This window comes from Amblyomma americanum, chromosome 1 (genome assembly GCF_052857255.1).
Source record: "Amblyomma americanum isolate KBUSLIRL-KWMA chromosome 1, ASM5285725v1, whole genome shotgun sequence".
Classification (NCBI taxonomy): Eukaryota; Metazoa; Arthropoda; class Arachnida; order Ixodida; family Ixodidae; genus Amblyomma; species Amblyomma americanum.
In genome coordinates this window covers 249,174,493-249,195,198 of record NC_135497.1, presented here as the reverse complement: position 1 = coordinate 249,195,198, position 20,706 = coordinate 249,174,493, and the positions used below count along the sequence as shown (strand labels likewise).

The following is a 20,706-nucleotide window of genomic DNA, read 5'->3' as shown; positions in this document are numbered from 1 at the left end:
ATTGTCAATGCCACTGCGAATTCTCTCCCTCCTTTCACATATACCTATATACCAATGAATTTGACAAGTCACGACCGTAGCTCACATCAATTTTTTTTTTACATCTCTGCTGCATCAACTATCAGGAAGACAGTCTTGGCCGCATTTCTGCCAACGCATGCAGCGCACATATCTGTGGTACTACCGACACGTAGCTCAAAGCGCGAACAAGGTGCCCACTGACTCAGGGAGCCAGTTATGCGCGTTTACTTTCCTTTTGTGACTGTCTCAGAGGCTTCATGTGCACCTGCGGATTTTTCGGGCAGGAGGCCAATAGTGTTTTTTGCGCACGGATGGAAGATGATGTAGACCACGATGTGCAATGCACAGCGCGAAAGTGTGGCAGTTTAACAAGAGGCGTGATCGGTTGCGGCGATAGCATAGCAAAACTTAGAGATCGCCGCGTGACCACGTGTCCTTCAAGCAAGTAGATACAACACGTTTGAAGATTTCATCAGAAAGCAGGCAGCTATTCAGCTTCGACCGCTCCCATCGAGGGAGAAGAATGCGCCGACTGTATCTCCCTATCTGAAGAGACACCATGCAGTGATCACTGAAGAATATGGGCCGCAGCCAGTAACCAAAATCACTGGATAGCATGTCTGCTGAAACGTAAATCATGTCAAGCCGAGCACTAGAACAGCTCTGAAAATGAGTGAAATGAATGTATATCCTTTATCTTGCCCAACATCCACCAGGTTGTATTCGCATAGCAAATCAGTCAGTAAAGCAGCACTAGGGTCGTATCGCTTACTTAACACTGTTCGGTCTTCATCCCTACAAACACAACTGAAATCACCCGACAGGATAATTTTATGATACGTGGACAAACGTTCGACTAATGACAAGAAAAATACCCTTCTATCACGCTACTTTACGGGGGCATAAGCACAAATAATTCATTATGTTTCAACGCGCCTAAGTTTTTACAGAACGAGAAGACACAACAAAAACACAAAGCGCGAACTTGCAACTGGTTTTATTGGTGAAAACAGGTGATCTTTTATACACGACGTGCGCGTCATCAATGTAAAACAAAGAAACGAAAGAACATACTGGTATGAGCAGTCGTAATTAGATCCGCACAACACGCTCATCGCGATAGCCTAAGCAGGTCAACTTCTTTCTCAGACAACGACAAAGACACATTGCTGGTACACCTTTCGGCCCCGGAGAATTTGATTTCAAAAGCTTCTGCGATCTCTCTTTCTATTTTGTTACTGGAATGCGAAACGGTCGTGGTTCTTTCGAAGAGAGGCTTGCATTTTTTGCAACGATGACAATGATTCGCCAACTTTATCGAATGTGTGATGGAGTTACAGTTGTTAGCGTGCTCGCTTAGCTTAACACGTGTAATGCGACACATGTGTTGTTTATGTCATTCCGCTCTCCTGCGGAATGAAGCATGTTTGGCCAAACGGGCCGTTGCATAAACAAAAGGCTAAGCGAGCACGCTAACAACTTACAAAAATGAAACTTATTTAAACAATAAACAAAAGCTTTGCTATTGAACCCTCAGCAAGAATCGCGTTTTTGAAAAGACATCACCTTCGAGAGCTCGACCGTACTTTGAGCTACATGAGTTAGAGAATTAGCCCAGGTGCCTATGTAGAAGATATCCCTGCCGTAATAGCAGAGCTTCAGCAGTTCCAAACGCAAAGATGAAAGGGGGACTTGATAAGGTTTATGACCCGTAGATTTCTGGCTGAGCAACCATCTCGTCGGGCCCTCAGTGATGAAAGGCAGACTGTTCTAGCTAAAGAAATATTGGAAATTCAGTATGGTGGTTGCACACAGCGATGGTCCTGGTATTATTGATGCTTTCTTTGACTACTATCGGAAGGTGTTTGGGGGTTGTGCGGGCAAAAATGTGAGATCAGATTTCAGTCGCTTATTTGAAGCCTTTAATCGACTTGACGATAAGCAACGTGCTGTAGCGGAGGGGCCAATCACTTTGGACGAAATTAAATCTGCCATTTCTAATCTGACGGCTCAGAAACATCCTGGGCCAGATGGTATCACTAGCGAGTTCTATAAAACATTTTCCACTTGCCTAGCGCCTGTATTGATGGAGGTTTTCCAGGCTTCTTACGATGTTGGTTATTTGTCCCCCACTTTCTGTTCTGGGCATACTATATTAATTCCAAAAAGCATAGATACAAATCGGTTGAAAACAGTGGAGGGATATCGCCCAATTTCCCTATATTATGTAGGTTACAAACTTTTTGCGAAGGTACTTTGCAATCGTCTGCAGATAGTTGTCACTGACTTAATAGGCACGCATCAGGTCTGCGGTATCAGAGGCCGCAGCATCCAAACCCATAATCATATTGCACGTTCAGTATTGGGGAAAGTTTCAGAAGAGATCGGACACGTAGCTCTAATTCAGATTGACCTTGCCAAGGCTTTTGATAAACTTCGTCGCGATTTCTTGTTTGCGGTCTTAGAGCATGCAAATATTGGATATGCTTTACTTAGGGGCATAAGGCTGTTCCTATACAAGGTTAATTGTTAACCAAGAGCTAATAAAACCTATTGCATTGAAATTATTTGTTCGCCGAGGCTGTCCCTTATCACCTGTGTTGTTTGCCCGATATCTTGAACCCCTTTGCCTCAGTATTATTAACAGCGAAACTATCAGTGGTTTCTCCCTGGCGCATTGTGAAATTAAGATTTTAGCATATGCAAATGATATCGCACTCTTTTGTTCTAACAAAAAGAGTGTGCTTGGGGCATTGCACTTGATTGAACAGTTTTGTGAGGTATCAGGTGCGGCTCTTAATTTAGATAAATCCGAGAGGTTTTGGTTGGGCCATATTGGAGTACAATGCCAAGTCATTATGGTGGCATAGCATGGGACTGCGGGACTCTTCACTACCTAGGGGGTCATCTTCATCAAATTCAAAAGAGTGGCGCCTTCTTGGATTCACAGATAGTCTCCATGAGGCTACAAACCCAGGTTTGGATGGGTAAGGAACTATCAGTGTTTGCTCGGGCTCAAGTCTGCAACATTTTTTTTCCTTTGCCAAACTTCCCTCTGTGCTGCAGGTTCTCCCCTGAGCGAGGAAGAAAGTGCAGGTGATGCACAGAATAACTGTTACCTTCGTATGGCGTTCTCAATGGGAAACCATGCGTTGCGATAACCTAATTCTTTTCTAGAGTCTGGTGGAATAGGCCTTGTTCACTTATTCTTGCATCATCTTGTTCCGCGTTTTTTTTTTCTTTTTCAAATCTGCAAGCCACCCTTTTTGAGTGGCTGTGCTTATTAGGCGTCTCAGTGCTCATTTGCCTTTCCTATTCGCACCGACTGGACACGCTCGTGAGGTACCTTTAAAGAGATTCCTTACGGACGTTGCTGACACCTTCAATTTCCACACTGTGCGCTTTTCTTTAGACTACCTGTATAGCCTATCCAGAAGGCAGATGACTCATTTGTTTCCTGTACCGTTGTATCGGCAACCTTTTCTGGAGTTCCTTGATACCAGTGTTTTAAAACATGATAGGCGAATGTGCATTTCTTGTGCTGCAAAAACATATTTCTTTGAACTGCACACATCCATGCTGCCTCTGAAATCATGGCTTCATGCTGAGGAGATGCTTGCGCTATGGACGGTGAACTGCCACCTGTGCAATACACCAGAGATAGCTGACCATTGTATTATTTTGTGCGTTGATGTTATGTTCTCTTGGGACGTATTACAACGAACAGTTAAAAAGGACATTGACATCACACCCTACAGTATCTGTTTTTTGCCTGTGGAGAAAAACTGTTTTGTGCCATATGATCTATTTACGTTGCTGGGACTATTTAGTCTCTGGAAGAGCCGCATGATGGACCGCCACGCCGAATGGCCACGGTCGTCGAAATCTTTGCTTCGTGAGCAATGCGCTTTGGTGCGGGGTGTATATGCTGCCCTGCAAGAGCCGCCCAGCTGGTTCTCCTATCTGGATGCATGTGTGTGCCTCCCAGACTTTTTTATGTTTTGGGTGGTTGGGTCGTGCAGGAGTAAGGTGGCCTGGTGTGTTGTGGAGTAAGCTTGCTTAGATTTTCCATTTTAGAACTATTTTCATGCAATAATAAAAACAATGTTGCGGCGATAGCACAGTGCTCTCGTGCAGTGGCCGGCGAAGCTGATTTGTTCGCGCCGCCAAAGGTTCGAAACTCAGTCGCGGCGATATTTATTTTATTTCTGCGGGCATCCGACAAGACGAAACAGGAACGAAAGAAGGCTATATGTGGCATATGTAAGTGCTTCCCACACATGTGACGCGTTTGAAGCGAGGAACACGAAATCGACACGCGAATGTCAGCTAATACTAACACCATAACATATTCAGAGTATCCGACCCCCCCACCCCCATAATGCTGAAGAAGAGGCAACAATCGTATCATTTCCTCAAACCGGAGGGGGGAGAAAAGCAAGGGCGTCATAATTTCCAGAAAAATACCTTATACAGCCATCGCTACGAAACAAAATAAAACATCGGCATAAGTCGCGACACAACAAATGAATATAATATAAAAACAACGACGTGGTATGAGCTATACGCACTATACAAATCCCGTAGCTTCCTGTTTATCGTCTGTCTCCTTTTTCTCTTGATATTATGTTCGCAGACACTGCCACTCTCACTTCGTTGTAACCATTATAGGCAAAGCGTTTGTATGCCTGCGGCCCCTCTGCAACTGTTACGACTGCAATGAGAATGCAGAGCGTGTCCCCGAAACGCCTACGGAGATGAAGGTTTTTTGGTCTGTAGTTTGATATGTTCAACATGTACGTTTTTGTTGAATCTTTTTCGAGGCGTCCTTTTACACGCAAAAAAAAAAAATGCTACGACATGACACCAACACTCGATGAGTAATGCATAACTGGGTTAGATGATCTACTGAGCTACTGTTCACAAGCTCGCGGGTGCGACTGCCGGCCCTGGTGGCAGTGTGTTTGTGAACGTGGCGAAACGCAACAGAAAAATTCTTCACGGTGCGCAAAGAAGTGATAACTAGAGCAGTTATTTAAAATCGTAACACGCGCCTTTACCGACTTTAATCTTTATTTCCTCAATTACGATTACGCAGGATACGCCCTAGTGTTTAGTAAAAAAAAATTGTGGGTCACTTAAACTCCGCCTTTAAGGTTACGATACGATAGCGTTATTAGGTCCTGGCGGCGGCGCTTCTTGCCCACGAAGACACGGACACAGTTTCTATATTATGTGAAAGAGCTCGCACGGCATTCTAAGTTGTGCGAACGTGCCTGCGTGGCCCCAGCATTGAGTAAAGGCCGCCAGACAGCAGGTCTATCTTACGTAGCATGTATACCTCTTGCACCAAACCACATTGGTCTTTAAAAAAAAAAGGACTACGATGAACGCGGCAGCTCTGCGTGGCGATCTATCATGCGGCTCTTCCACTGACTAAAGAGACCCATGAGCACAAAAAGATCGCATGGAACCACAGAACCTTCCATTGTAGGCAAAAATCGTATAGTGTCGGATGTGATTTGAATGTCCTTTTTGAGAGCCCGTTGCAGAATCCCCCCCCCCCCAAAAAAAAAACCATGGGATTACGAAAAAACCCAAAGTAATGATCGATAGTCTCAGGCTGCTGACACAGGCGGCAGTTCACTGACTATGGCACAAACGTCCTTTTAGCACAAACACAAGTTTCTACTTGTAAGATCCACGTGTGAAATTTAAAAAGAAAGTCTGCGCACGACAGAACACACATCCGTTGCACCTGCTTCAATCATACCCATCAATTCTGTACAAAATAATTTTTGAGTGGGAAACCGTTTATAAACACAATTTTCTCATATAATGCAAGATTTCACCATAACAATAAATATATCCGCATATCACCCCATGCCAGTCTTGTACTTTTTTTCTATTCACGTTTTTGCTATTGTCAAAAGCGTTCCCCGTTGGTTTGCTAGGCAGTCTTAACTGTTCGGTGCGATCGCTGGAAACAGCTTAAAAGAAAGGTTTTGCTACGTATCAGAACAATGGACCATTACCTTCAATATTTCCGCAACAGTGCCCTTACGATATTTTAATTTTCAAAATTTTTGCCTGAGAAAGCTGGCCTTCACATGATTGTCTAGAAAGCCGAGGTAAAGTTACAAATACATCGGTACAAGAAATAACGTCTCAATCAGAACCTGAGTCATCTGGTTTCAGGGGAGACTGTACAGGCACTCTAAGAAAAAAACGCACAGTGAGGAAATGGAATGTGCCGGCAACTTCCATAAGAAAACCCCACAAAGGCCCCTTACGTCTATGACCAGTGAGCGCAAACAGAATAGTCAAATAGGCACTGAATCGTCTATGAAGCACGGCTACGTGGAAGGGACGGGTTGCCGTTTTAAAAAAGAAAAATCTTGAAACAACCTGATGGACAAACAAGTTCAGGAGACAAAGTCCACCAGACTCCAGAGGGAGAAAAAAATTGTCTCGACGCATATGCTCCCACCACTGAGGGCACCACACAAAACTCGCAGAAATACTATGCATCGCCTGCACTTTGTTCCTTGCTCAATGCAACACTTGCATTACGTATATAAAATTAGAAACCAAGAAGATATTGCACACGTGTGCTAGCGCAAACACAGACAGCTCCCTACCCATCCAAGCGTGTGTTTGTCGCCCGAGGTACAAGATTTGAGAATCCCAGTGAGTGAGGCCCACTATTGCGACACTGACGCAAGGGAACGCCCAAATGCTGTAAGTCTTCAGAGTCCCACCTGATGTCTCCAAAAAGGCTTGGTTTTGTACTCCAGTGTCCTAGGGTTAAGAGCCGCACCCGAACTCTCACAAAACTGCTCAGCTACATGCAAAACCTCGAGCACACTCTCAAAAGAAAAGGGCAACGTCATCAGCATAAGCCAAAATTTTAATTTCACATTGCGACAGCGAGAGGCCACGAATTGTTGTTTTTTGATGATACCAACGCATAGGGCTCTAGCTATGAAGCTCTAGCTATGAGTTATGACAGCGGGCAGCCCTTTCTAACCAATGATTGAAGTGGAATAGGTTTAGTAAGCTTTTGATTAGCAATCAGTCTTATAGTGGACGCTTTATAACATAGTTCTACGCCTTTAAGCGAGACATCAACTTTTGCGCTCTCCACGACTGCAAACAAACAAAAAATCGGCACAGACATTTAAGACTGCTAATGTGTGAGAAGTCGTAAGTAAGCCCGCCCGCTCATTCTGTGAACGCAGTCGCCGCGCGCTGCATTGTGATGCAACCCGATATCCCGCAGCTGGCAATTCTACCTCTGCACGTCTCTGCGCGCCAATGGGCGAGCTGGGATCCCGGTCGCGATCGCGGAAACTACAATGTGCAGACGAAGGATGCATTTCTAGATTAAGACAGCGAGCTGTAGGTATTGCACCCGCCTCCATTCCTCCGGCGTCTTGTTGTGTGTCCTCTCCTTTCTTGTCTGGCGTCGCTGCGCGCTACTCCGTAGCAATGAATCCATATCAACTTTCCAAAATAGCCTTTCTAGCCCATTCCTCCATGAGCGTGCCAACTGCCAGACCCACCTTCATCCCCGTCCACCTCGTGGTTCATGTCTAGCCAGATAATAGCGTTCTCTCTATCCTGCAAGCGAATGTGGCAACAAAAAATAAGAAAAATCTTCGTAGCGACCTGTCTCCATTTCTCAACTGCACTGGGCTCTTTGAATATTGCCTTTGTAAGTCTAAATTAATCACCTGGCACTCCCTCAGGTTTGTTTTCTGAAAGGCTGTTCGTGCCCATGTTATTCGAAGACTGACTCTCCACTTCCTGCCAGCGACAGGTAAGAAGCTAGAAGACCGTCGTTAACCTTAACAGCAATGAAATAAAAGAAAAACAAATTCAGCACCTAGAATGACACTTATCGCCTGCTGAAAAATGGGTACAAAACCAGGCTACGGTCGCATATTGTAGCTAGCTTAATGTTACCAATGGTTACCACTGACGGACGCCGTAGTGAAGGGCTCCGGAAATTCCGACCACCTGGGGTTCTTCAGCGTGCACCGAAATCGCACAGCACACGGGCCTCTCAAATATCGCCTCCATCAAAATTCGACCACCGCGGTCGGGATCGAACCCGCGTCCTTCAGGTCAGCAGCCGAGCGCCATAACCAGTGAGCCACCGCGGCGGCTAAAGTTACGAATGAATGCTGCAGTCCAAGCAATTGCGCGTTGCCATGCCTGCCGACACTTTTTTCTTTTGATTTCTCTTTGCAAGCTCACGGAAATGACGTTAAAGCTTCAGTGTTTTGAACAAATTCCAGGGCGCCAACGTCTGCTGCTAAACGGAGCCACATCACGAGGCGCTTACAAAGAAGCCCGCCTCGCTCCTATGGACACCTCATTAAAGCGTGTGCCTATAACTCCCTACAAGTGGCTTTACAGCCGTTAATTCGTCCCCGAAGAAAATAAAACCAAAGAAGAGCAAAGAGAAGGCGGCGACACTGCTACACGTCCCACTAAACGCCAAACAGAGCTAAAGGAAAGGCTCCTCCTTGACAATATTGGGGGCGGACACATTCCGGTAAAATGAACGTTTTCCCTCCGTAACGACGCATAGCAATAAGCCGTGGGCAGTGGTGTGTACAAAAAACAGCAAGTTCGCTTCCTTGCGAACCACCGAGTGGCCCCGCGTACAGCGCCCGTTCCTTCCTCTAGCTGCACATGGGACGGGGCCCCGCTGACCAATGTCGAATTACCTAAGCGCGCATGTGTGCCGCGGTGGTCAGCGTTGCGTGCCGCGTTTGAAGGCTCCTGTGCAGCGCGTGATAAAAGCTGAAATGGCAGTAGGTGGCTGGGTCATTCGTGCTTGCGGTTACGCTGCAGGCGGTTCTTCTTCCACAGGTGGGACTGAAGCGACACCCGGCACCGCCCATTACGTATACAAAAGGAGCACCGGCGGCCTTGTTCCACAATTCTTGGCAGCAGCAGCGGCGCGTTGACACGGGCTGATTGTCTGTTCTACAAATTGCAGGTTAGTTCAAATCGATTTGTTGTAAGGTTTACTTCGTTACCCCTATTACTGCCGCTGCTGCTTCTGCAATCAGTGTTTCTATTCTCATTAGTTCGTTTTTTTTTCTCGTGGTGACTTTCTTGAAAGTATGCCACCTTCGGGGGAGAAGTTGGGAGAAGTCGGCGCTTGGGAGAAGTTCCGTAAGCCACGTAGCGCCCCAAGAATGTCTAACAAAATATATATGCTAAAACAACAAAATATCAACACAACTGTATACTCAATAAAATTTCTACTGTATTTCAGTGCCCACTATACCAGAAATCTCAATGCACCCTCAAGGTTTTATCAACATAAAAGCAATGTAATCTCAACGCGAGTTGTAAACATTGACCAAAAACTTTTCGGTCATTTGTCAACAAAAGTTTTTGTAAGGGCAGGGATGGCAAGGTGTTTCCTTAATGCCCTTTCGAAGACGCCGCTATTTATTTTGTCTGCGGTTCGCAATCTCTACACATAAAAGTTCATCGTGCGGCAAAACATAGAATTGATGACGGCCAAGGCTGTACTTGATCGGCCTACCTGTGCTCTCCTCTTTTTCTGATCACGTCGAGCTGCTAATGTCCTCCACGATTGTGACGTCTCGCCCATGGGAGCTGCCTGCCTCAGCTGAGAATCTTTTTTCGCGGCATTGCGATTGCTGCAGAGTTCCTCTAAATGACAAAGACATTTCGAGAAACTCTGCATTTGACTATCTATGGTGGATGTGTTCAGTAAAGACTGATGATGGGCAAATCAATGCTGCTTGCTTATAAAACTGTCAGCGCCACAAGTGCTGACCAAAGCGATAATTATACGACCACCGCAAGAGCACGTGATCATCCTATCTCTGTTGCGCTAAATGTGTCTTCAAGGAAAAATGGATATGATGCGCTCGCATAATAACTGGTCTTTTGCGTCGGCATACACGCCTAATTCGAATTTTAGCCGTCGGATAAACTATTCTAGACTCCGAATACTACTTACTCGACTCGGTTATCCAATGGAATCAAAAATCCAAATAAGACACCCCTACCCGCGCGCCATGGTAGCGAAACGAACGGGGTCGACGTGCACGCCTATTTGCGCAGCTATACCCCGCGTCCAGCACCGGTCGAGCGCCCAGATCGCTGCGGGCCAGCATGCGGCTCGGTTGGAGTCTGCCTCTAGTCTCTACCTGCGCGGCGCTGGTTTGCTGGGTGGCGGCGGCCCCTCAGCAGCTCGGAGACAACCCGCTGCTCGAGCGCCAGGCCGAACCGACGCCCCAGCCGCCGCGAGCCCCGCAACCGCCGCCGGGATGGTTCAACTTTCCCGGCTTTACTGTGGTGGTGCCGTCCTTCCAGGTTCCAAACTTCCAGGTCGCGGTCGTCAACTGGACGTTTCCCGGATTTCAGGTGGGCCCCTCAGTTTCGCGGCATAATATGGTCTCAGAAACGACCGTCGCGCGATATTCTATCACGTAACAAACCCCCCCTTGACTTGCGAAAATTTCCTCGTAGCTGCACTTCTTACTAGCTTCGAACAACCATGGCAGTTGTTCCATTCGTGCACACGTGATAAAAAGGACTCTTGTTATAGACGCGTATTAGTGATTCGTAATTATAACACTTCAATTTTTCTTCGATAGCATTAAGTGTCCCGTGCAGCGGCAACCCCAGCGTCGTCGGCATGTCGAGAAAAGCAGGTGACCCATCTGCCACCTAGGTCACGTGAACTTGTGACGTCATCACAACCTGCCCATCGGATTGTGAGCAAAGTGCCCACCGTAGAAAGTAGCAGTTAAATTAATGGCTGGTCGCGAGAGGCTGTTCTTCTCTGGCAACCCGAGTCTCACAAGCCCCAATGGTGGCTGTGTTTGAAATAGCCACCTGCCGGGGCAGTGGCGCATAGCTTAACCGCTGCACCAATGCGCCAAGAGTGGTGTGAGGACTCCCCACGATCTATGCATGCAGAGTACAGAATGATCACTTCCGCATATATGAGAATGTAGGCACAACCTAGGCTACAGAGGAGGGGTACTTCTTACGCGGGATGGACTCTAATGCTACCGCATTGTACTCTTAAGGGTAGTTTGAGCGTTATGTGATGGTGAAAGAAGGAACAGTGTCCGTGTATGCGAAGTGATGCGCGAAGAGAACCCCGGGCCGCGGAAGGAACCAGTTAACGCTATCGCGTCGTACCCTTAAGGCGGAGCGGAAGTGTCCCCTCATGTTTTGGCGGAGCTTAAGTGCCCCTCAAGTTTTTGCGTTCCTTAAGTGCTCCTCAAGCTTTTTGCGTTCAGCTCACCTCTTATAAAGGTGAGAGGCAAATTCTCGTGGCGCATAGTAGGTAACGGGTTTTTCACATATTTGATTTCCTGAACTTCCGTCTACAGCCTGTGCACATAATCTTCAGGGTCACTTTTCACTAAAACGGCTTTCTATTAGATTATTCGCACTTGGCGCGTCGTCTCCCCTGACTTAGCAGTTTAGGGGAGACGATTCGCGCGTAAAAAATTCTTGTTTGTGGGCGGAGCAGTAAACCAGCACACCAATTATCGGACGCTGGCGTTATTAGCAAGACTGTTGCCATGTTTTCTGGAAGCCAGACGCTAACAATCCACCGCTTGCTTTGTTAACTTTGTAAAGATAAGAAACGCAAGAGTTATGCTCCAATATCGATATTACAACCAATGGCAGTCAGTCACCAGCGCGATGACAGCGGAAGGGAAATAACAGTATGTGACTACAGAAATCGTCATGATAGTAGTGCGCAGGACTTGCCAGGAATTCACGGTTTCGAAAATATATATTCGTACCTCTGGGTATCCCGCGGACTGTATATGCAGGAAAATATTGTCGCTAAATTACCCTCCTCAGGAGCACCAGGCGTTGTTATTAAAATATGACTGAGATGTCAAAAGCAGAGCAGAACAATGTCAAAAGGATGAGATGTGGCAGCAGTAGTGGAAAGTCTGTGTTTCTTGATTCACTAATCTGGCTTTCACTTCAGCAGCCGAAATTGGCAGGATTTTTTTCTTTTTAGACAGTTTTACCGGCTTGGTTACTTACACTTTCTGCTCACGGAACTATGACTTTTTAAGCCAACCTAGAAAGACTAAACAGGGCGCATGAACAAACATAGTAATCAATGGTACGCAGTTTCATACTCGCCGCTTAACGTTAGTCAGGCAAAGTATTAGGTTACCTTTAACGAATAAATATCAGGCTGAAGTATCAGCTTAGATGTGAGTTCGTGGTCTTCACAAGCAGCAACTGAAGAAAGGTCTGTAGACGTTGACCAGCTACCTAGAAAACTAAATTCCAGTTTGTTACTAAGTTCGAACACAAACGAAACGAGACAAACACAAGTGCTTCCGCATTAAAAAAGAACTCTTAGGCGATCCTTGGTGGATTGCCTGAATGCGTTAGCAGCCAAACGTTTGTTATATCCGTATTTGACACACTAAAGTTCGTTATATCCGAGGGGGCATGCTTAGGTTCGTTATATCTGAGGTTAACATACAGGTTTGGTATATCTGAGGTTAAAATATTAAAGTTCATAATATTCGAGGTGGCATACGAGGGTTCGTTATATCTGAAGTAGTATACAAAGTTCCGTATAGGTAGTATACTAACTTCGTTCATAGTCCGGTGGTGGGCCGTTGCTACCTCCTCACCGTAGCAGGTGGACCACCTGCCCCTGGCTACTGACAGACGGCGGTCGCCATTAAAAGAAAAAAAAGTCTGCGCTGCTTATGTTTCCGCAGCAACGCTGACACTTGAGAACCCCAAAATTTATTCAGCGTAACAAAAATCCAACACACACGTTATCTAACGAAATTTTTTGCCTTCAAGAACTCACATCCAACAAAATTTAAAGACCCAGAGCGCAATTACATACGTGACAGAATATTCTGCAGTGTTACGGAACCGCTGTTTCTTAACATACCAAACATGAACTCCCGGGCTTGCTTGGCCAATTATTAACCCTACGGGAGACTGCGCCTCCTAAATCTTACCATTAGGATAGCGGGTTTTTCATTAAAGTCTGTCATTTTCTCTTCAAGACAACAAGGAAGCTTCAGATTATCTCAATTACACCTTTGCAAGTGAGTGGCATGGAAGCCCCTTGAACGGGAGTCTCAAACTCATATTTCTGTGCGGGCCGCATTCAGAAAAGTTTGCCTCCCGCGGGCCAGAAGCCAGAAAATGACAAAAAGAAGGAAAGAGAATCAGTAACAATGTCGTTTTTTTTTTTTTTTTTGGGGGGGGGGGTATGAAGAGCGTCAATCTTGCCGTGTGTTAAATAAAAGAAAATGCGAAGATAATTGGCCTCGTCAAGAAAAGGTTTTTAGTTTTAATCGCAGGCAGTACCCTTCAGCTCTAAGCATGCTGATGACTTGAGGTTTCACAAGAAACTGTCTTGTCTAAAAAAAGTTTAAACCTCAGAGACACCTATGTCTTCAAACTTCTGTCGTAATGTGGTGCTTGCTTAAAGTTCTATTCAACATCGCCGACTCGCACAGCGAATGTTACGGAGAAAATCTCGAACTGTTTGGAAAAGCTGCGGATGTCTTAAAACCGAATTATTATTCTTCCTCGTGATTTAGGAGTAAATCTGCGAAAAAATCGCAAAAGCCTTCGGCAGCGTGTCCTAGTGGCTTGAGAGTTGGAAAATGGTCCCGTTTATTCGATTTTATATAGCGCTGCTAGAGTTTTAGTTTGCCCTGAAATGCACGAACGTTCTCGCTCATTTTCGTTGTGATTTTTGTTTTCCCTGCTGTTTTACGTTCAAGATGTTCAGGTGATCACATACGTCTGTGAGATATTAACGGTAACCAAGCCACTTCACTCAGCAGTGGCTTACTTAAAATTCCTCCTACAAGAAGCTGTCGATTTCCTCTCTGCGGTCAAAAAATCTCTTCAGCACTTTTCCGCGGCTCCACCAGCGTACGTTTGTGTGGTAAAGATCCCCTTATGATTGCATTCTTCCTCTTGTAACGTAACAGAGCGGTGAGCTGACGGTGGTTGAGCGCTCCTAAACGAATGAAGTTCCCTGCGCCGAGCCCAATGCTCCTGATTGATTTCATATTCAGTGTCTTGCTGAATAGGGCTTCTTTGTGTAAGGTGCAATGCACCTACACCAGCTGTTCAGTGACTCCGAGGCCTGGAAGCTTCGTTCTCAAACGTCTTCAAGACCGTTCCTGCTTCCGACCATTGATGATGCACCGTCAGTTTTCAACACACCATCCGCTCCATCTACAAGCCGGTGCGTTCAACTGCTTCCGGCACCGAAACGATGTCCGCTCCTGTAGTCGTTTTTTTTTTTCATCGGGACAATGTCCAGTAGTTCTTCTGTCACAGTGAGATTTTTGTCTACGTCCCTAATGAAGAGAGGCACACTGTGCGTTACCTGTAATGTTAGTGCTTTCGCCATGGGCGAGAGAAAAGGCTCCGAAGTATCCCAGTAATTCTCGTCGCAAGCGTATTGGGTGAAAGGCTTATCTTTTCGAATTCCTTTTTCATGCTCGGAGAGATAGCACCTGCGGCTTTATACAAGCAGTTTTTCACAAATAACTCATCGGTGAAAGCCTTTGCAGATTTTGCAGTTAGATTAGAAATAATGAAGGTTACTCGTACCATTTCGTCCACTGTTTTGGCAGGTTTTTGGAAAAATTCTTGCTGTTTCCCAGTGAAGCTTTCAGTTGATCCACTTTGTCGTCACGCATCTTTCCAGTTAACGCACCGTACTTGTCATGATGAAAGTACATGAAGTGGCGTCGCACGTTGTGCTCGTTCGGCACTGTTCCCGTCGAGGTTGAAAATGGCGCTTTTCATCTTCAACTTTTCGTTTAGTTGAAGCCTTCGGCAGTGACATTCCAGCACTGAACTTTCTCTGCAAAAGCTTGTGTTCTTATTGCCACAAAAGCAGTAGAAAATATAGAAATTAATGTGGCACAAGCGAAACACAGGCTATCACCGAGTAGTGTTCGGCACGGTGACGCGCCTAATATAGCTTCCCAAATAATGTCACAAAGGGCGAGAAAAATAGGAAAAGCCCTCCCCCAAAAAGCGGGTGTAGTATGCAAAATACGGATTTCAACGTCTCCGAGCGGCAAGTGCGCTATGACACATGCAACAAGTACATTGGCTAAGAGGGCCATTCCTCAACCCAAACTGTACAACTTTGTTGGAATGCTTGCATGGCACTGCGGTTAGCGGTACTCACTGAATGTGCTGAAGGGACAAGCAAAAGTGGCGGCCAGTTTGATTTTGTCTTCATTCTGCGTGCCTTGGCACTCCCCTGGAATTCATCAATCTCGAATTGCTAAAATTAGTAGATGATAATTTCCGCCAGCTAAACGTGCCGCCCTTCACACTTGTAGCTTATTTCACCTTGCTTGCCCTGGTATTTCGAGACGCAATTTTGCTGTTAAACTGCTTAAAACGAAGAAATGTCCATGAGGGCAAGAGTGGGGTTTCAGGAATGAGGGAGGACAAAGCTTTCATAGGGTTGCTGTCAATGACGAAGTCGGTGGCTAGAGCGGGAAGAAATAAATGGTAGATGGGAATGCTTTGTCCTCTTTTCAGTAAGGATGTGAGAGCTTAACAAAGACCACGGGCACCCCGCTCCCCCCCCTACATACATATACAAAAAAAATAAGCCACGCAGCTCTTCAGGCCTACTCATATACACATGCTTTGTGTGCAATCTGAGATGTGCCCTCAGCGTCTTCAGATGTTTCATTAGTTGCCTGTAGTTGCCCGTCTCGTGTTGGGAATGCGACTTTACCGAATGAACAAAGCGGCATTATTGCTGGAACGCCCCGGGAGCCGGGTACTGGGTCAATTTACAGATGTCCTGTGCCGTGGCTACTGGGAAGTGCATCGTCCGTGTCTTTTATTGCCATCTCAATACGTTCGCTTTGTACAAGACGAAAGTTGGTGACTCTCAGTCAGGATTAAATGCAAAGGTATGAAGTTACTGCCTTTCAATGTCCACACCACATATTGCTACTCAGGTGTAATTGTGCACTCCCAGACTACTTTCCGTCTCTGCAGCGAAGGCTACGCAGGAAGGAGAAGGAGGCGGGCCTTTGTCCCTGTGCCGTGGGGAGTGGGTTCGTTGCTCGGTTTAGGGGTGTGGAGGAATGAAAGAGAGAGAGATTGTGTGTGCTGTCCTTTGCCTCGTTCCTTGTGCGCTCTTGTCGGCAGCTGACGTCCTCCTGAAGCTAACAGATTAGGGGACCCCTGCCTCTTTTCCTTACCGCAAAGAATGTTTAGCAAATTTCAGTTCGAAAACAAGTACGGTGGTGAAGCTGACTTGTGAAGCTGGCACGAGCTTTCGGAATAAAAGATTAAACTTGGAGGGCCGGTAGGTCACATGTCTGCGCGCCTCATGTTTGAGACCCTTACCCTAGAATGTCCATCCATTGGCTTGTTGCTTACGCATTCAACGCGCAGTCAACAGCAACAAAATAACAACAGAAGCAAGCCGAATGGTTTCGACGGCATGCCATGAAGGCTGTATCGGAAGTTTGCAGGACACATCGAACTGATTCCTAATCGTGCAGTAGGGCTCCTGCGACCTCCCTGCCGCTGCGCAGTAAGGAGGACAGTCTTCTCTGCAAATCAAAGCTGCTGTTCCCTCACACGGCCCAGCGACTGTTCTGACGAGTGCAAAAGCCTATAAACTTTTGACGCCGAGGATGCATTATTGGGCTTCAAGCTGGGCTAGATGGTTCGTGCCTGGGGAAAGTCCAGCCGGTAGAAAACGCAAAACACAGAAGAACGAAAAATGCGGGGACAAGGAAGGCGAGGTATAGCTCTGCCCTCGCCTTTGATGCTCTTCTCTTTCGTACGTGCTGGGCATATGACGAGCATGAATAAATTAATTCCTTTTTTTTCAGAGCCTACTTGCATATGTTTCGCGGAACTTCTCGCCCGTTTTAATATTTGTTTTCGTCGTTGTACAGAGAGCTGTTAGAAAGACATTTTATAGCTATAGTATGATAACATTATACAACATTAAACTCCACCCACAATGAATTTAAAGACTTCTCATTTAACTGCGAACTGTACTCCGATGAGCCCGTTTTACAATGACAGCAAGAACCGGCCGAACCTGCTAGATATGCTTGAAGGCGAGGGAAGCATCCTACCGGGGGCGTTATAAGCACGAAGTGTTTTTTCGCTCTCGTTGTTGAAGACGGAGCCGAACCTGAACGAACATTTAACCCCGTGCCGCCTACGTGCTGCGTCGCCACCGCAGCGGCGCATGCGCCAACACAGCATCTTCGTAGTCCCGTGGTAGGCGGATCCAGAGGTCGGCGCGAATGTGCGAAGCCCAAGTTCTATCCCGCAACCCGAGAGGCGCACGCACAGTCCTGCTGGTGACACCTGATGAGCGAGGCGACAGGTGCCGTGGCGCTGCCCATCAGCACGGCCAGTAACCAGCTCTAATTTGTCACGGCCGGACTGGAGAGGCGGAGGAGCGCGGCTCGCCGCCGCCGCTCGAGTCCGGCCGTGAATTTGTTCTTAGGAGGAAGGAGTTATTTCCTTCCTCCAGTGGAGGCGGCGGCGGCGTCTGGCCATGGGAAAGTCCCAGTGTTCTGTGCACTAAAGGGGCTTTACTGTGCAGCACGCACTGCCACCCTCTCCTCTTCTTCGGAACATGGCGAGCGCTTATCGTGTTTGTCGCCACCACTCGCCATTCATAAAGAGCGGCCGCCGCGGTGGCTGAGTGGTAATGGCGCTCGGCTGCTGGCCCGAAAGGCGCGGGTTCGATCCCGGCCACGGTGGTCGAATTTCGATGGAGGCGAAATTCTAGAGGCCCGTGTACTGTGCGATGTCAGTGCACGTTAAAGAACCTCAGGTGGTCGAAATTTCCGGAGCCCTTCACTACGGCATCCCTCATAGCCTGAGTCGCTTTGGGACGTTAAACCCTCATAAACCAAACCATTCATAAAGAACGGAAAAGGAAGGCGAGCGCGCTGTCACTCGCGAAAAAAAGCTCAGGAAAGAAAAGCGCGAAGACGCTGATGAGGGACGCTCCCCAAGACTCGAGTGCGGCTATCAATATCTAAGAGCCGTCCCATAGAATACGCTGCGACTTTCCTGCAGTGTGTTTCATGCTTGCATCTACTGTGAATTCACAGACTCATTTATATTGCAGCAGAGACACCTTCAGCCCATCAAACTGTTCCAAGAGACAGATTCTTAATAATGCTCGATTTTAAATAAAATGAATGCAAGGAGGAGGCAGAAATGGGAAATAGTTTTGCCCACTGCCAGCTCCAGTTTTAGAGTGACGAAAATTATAACTTTAGCAATGAAGGAATTAGCGCGTTTTTATCAGTCTGGAGCACTACTAGCTGTGCAGTGCGTAATTTCTAGAGCAACTTCCACTCTCGCGACGGCGCTACTGCGATGACAAAACTGCAGAAATTTTATTTTTAACCTTGGGTGGCGTATGATAAACTTAGTCCATGCGCCAATAAACCCAACATAATTAACTTTTCTCACTTCTTGCTTGATACCACGAGAAGGTGCAAGATGCATCCCTTACAATATTCAACTGACATCACTTCTCTGCAAGTATAAGGTTCGGATATGTCACCCAATGCGAGCTGACAAAATGAGGAGGAGTTCTGACATCTTTAAGGATGCTATCCGCCTCATGTGTGTACTTACATAATAAATTGCTTTAAAACTCGCTCTGATTATCGATCACAAGCACGCGAACATCCCGTGTTAAAATTTCCTAGCCCCGTGGGGGAATTCGCCTTCCGATCTCCCCGCGCCTATCTCGAGAAGATAAAAAATGTGGCATCTTCGTAAACTGTGCGCCATAAGACGTCATGAAACGCGCGCTCTCAGTTTGTCGATCATGAAGCATGGCCTTATTTAAAGCCCACTCGCGATGAGTTGTAATACAACGAGAATTGTTTTTGGCAACGCATTTATTGCTCCATTTGTCCGATACCCCAGATGCCTCAGGGCCCATGGATGCCGTGGATGCCTCAGATGCCTCAGATGCCTCAGATGCCTCAGATGCCTCAGATGCCTCAGATGCCTCAGTTCAACTTCACTCTTCCCGGGTTCGGCAGCTTCCCAAGTCTACCCAGCCTTCCAGGTCTTCCCTCCGTGCCTGCCATGCCTGCAATGCCAAGCTTCGTAGACCTGTCCGGCGATATCCCCGACGTGCCTGATATCCCCGACGTTCCCGATATCCCAGATGTGCCAGATGTCCCTGATGTCATCGGGGGCACGGGGGCTTCGCGGACGATGTCCGTACCTCAAGACCTACCCCCATCAGCGCCGATATCAAGCGACAAAATTCCAGCCGCAAGTTCGATAGCGAGTGACAGCGAGAGGTCGTCGTGAGCGAGCAGAACAGACGGAGCCAGTAATACCTGTCGAAAACGTGATGCCGGCATTGTAGTATTCCAGAGAAAATTAAGAAAGGCTGCACTGTATAAGCGAAGCGTTCGAAGCCGTATGACTCCCGTTTGCAGTTTAGTTCAAAGGTGGTCGACAGTTAAACTCGCAGGAAGAGGGTTTAGTTGTGTTATGAAGAAGTGTGCGACCAGTAGCACGGCGCAATCAGCGTAGGAACGAAACTCTGTGCAGAGGGGTTGTATTATTGTATTATGGATAAATTGGACCCAATGCTGCAGAAAACCAGGCCATCCAGGTCCTGAAGCGCAGTCGACTAAGAATGCTCGATCGGCGAAAGCTTTCACTGCCATTATAAGTGCACCAGCTTAGCATCCAGCGCGCGAGATTTTGTAACCCCCCTCAACTTTAGTCTTCCGAAAAAGCTCACCGGCAGCGAGCTCTGTGAACAGACTGTCAATAAACTAGCATACCACGTTTTTTTTTTTGCCCTCACTGACTTCCTGCCTGCATAGCATTGAGTAATGAAAACTTCTGTTGAATGCACCGGCTTTTGGGCCGTCATTGCGTGCTGGCAGATCACGTGTATTGAGAGAAGTTTAGCTTCACTCATCTCCTTTCTCTTTGGTGCCGAGGTGAGTTGTTTTCTAGTTTACAGTCTTCTGCCTGCATATACTCCACCATTCGGCCCATAGCTCAGGCGGCCCAGCTTCTTTGGCGGAAACAAAATAACTGCGACACGAGCGCCCGCGGTGAAAATTATGTACACCACGAGGCTTGTTTGCCGCCGCTTCCATGTTCGCGCTTCCATCGCTCGCCCAAGCAAGCGCCGTCGTACTCGCTAACAGCGTGTGTGAACGATCGCTACCTCAGACGATTCTAGAGTTTTGCGCGGTTGGTTCGGAACGTAAAAGAACGATGCAGAATAAAAACTTCACTATGTGAGGTTTTTCTTTGACGTGCGAGTTGCCATACATCAAGCGGTTAACAGTTTAATAAACGTTTATTAATAAATTAGCTGCTGCAGGAATAAAAAAATCAGTATAGTTTTTCCTTAGATTTAGATACATATGCGCAGCATTTCTGACAATTTCTTTTTCGTATTTAGGACTAAATTGAGTGAGAAAAACGTTTAAAGCATAGAAGAAATCGCAGTAAGTTGGGTGGGTCCTCATTCCAGGAACCCATTGGCTTTTGTGGTCGCTATTGTCCGGTTCACCAGCGAAAGCGTGTTCTGAATGTGAGCTGGACAGCGCCGCCTCCCAGTCATCAGTTGTT

At 46.9% G+C, this 20,706-nt stretch overlaps 1 protein-coding gene across 1 annotated transcript; it reads left to right on the top strand.

Moving 5' to 3' along the window:
* Positions 1 to 10,191: 10,191 nt before the first annotated feature.
* On the top strand, positions 10,192 to 19,494 carry LOC144116624 (uncharacterized). Its single transcript, XM_077651214.1, has 2 exons — positions 10,192 to 10,443; positions 19,021 to 19,494. The coding sequence occupies exons 1-2, from the start codon at positions 10,192 to 10,194 to the stop codon at positions 19,414 to 19,416; spliced, it is 648 nt and encodes a 215-aa protein (XP_077507340.1). The 3' UTR covers positions 19,417 to 19,494.
* The last annotated feature ends 1,212 nt before the right edge of the window (positions 19,495 to 20,706 follow it).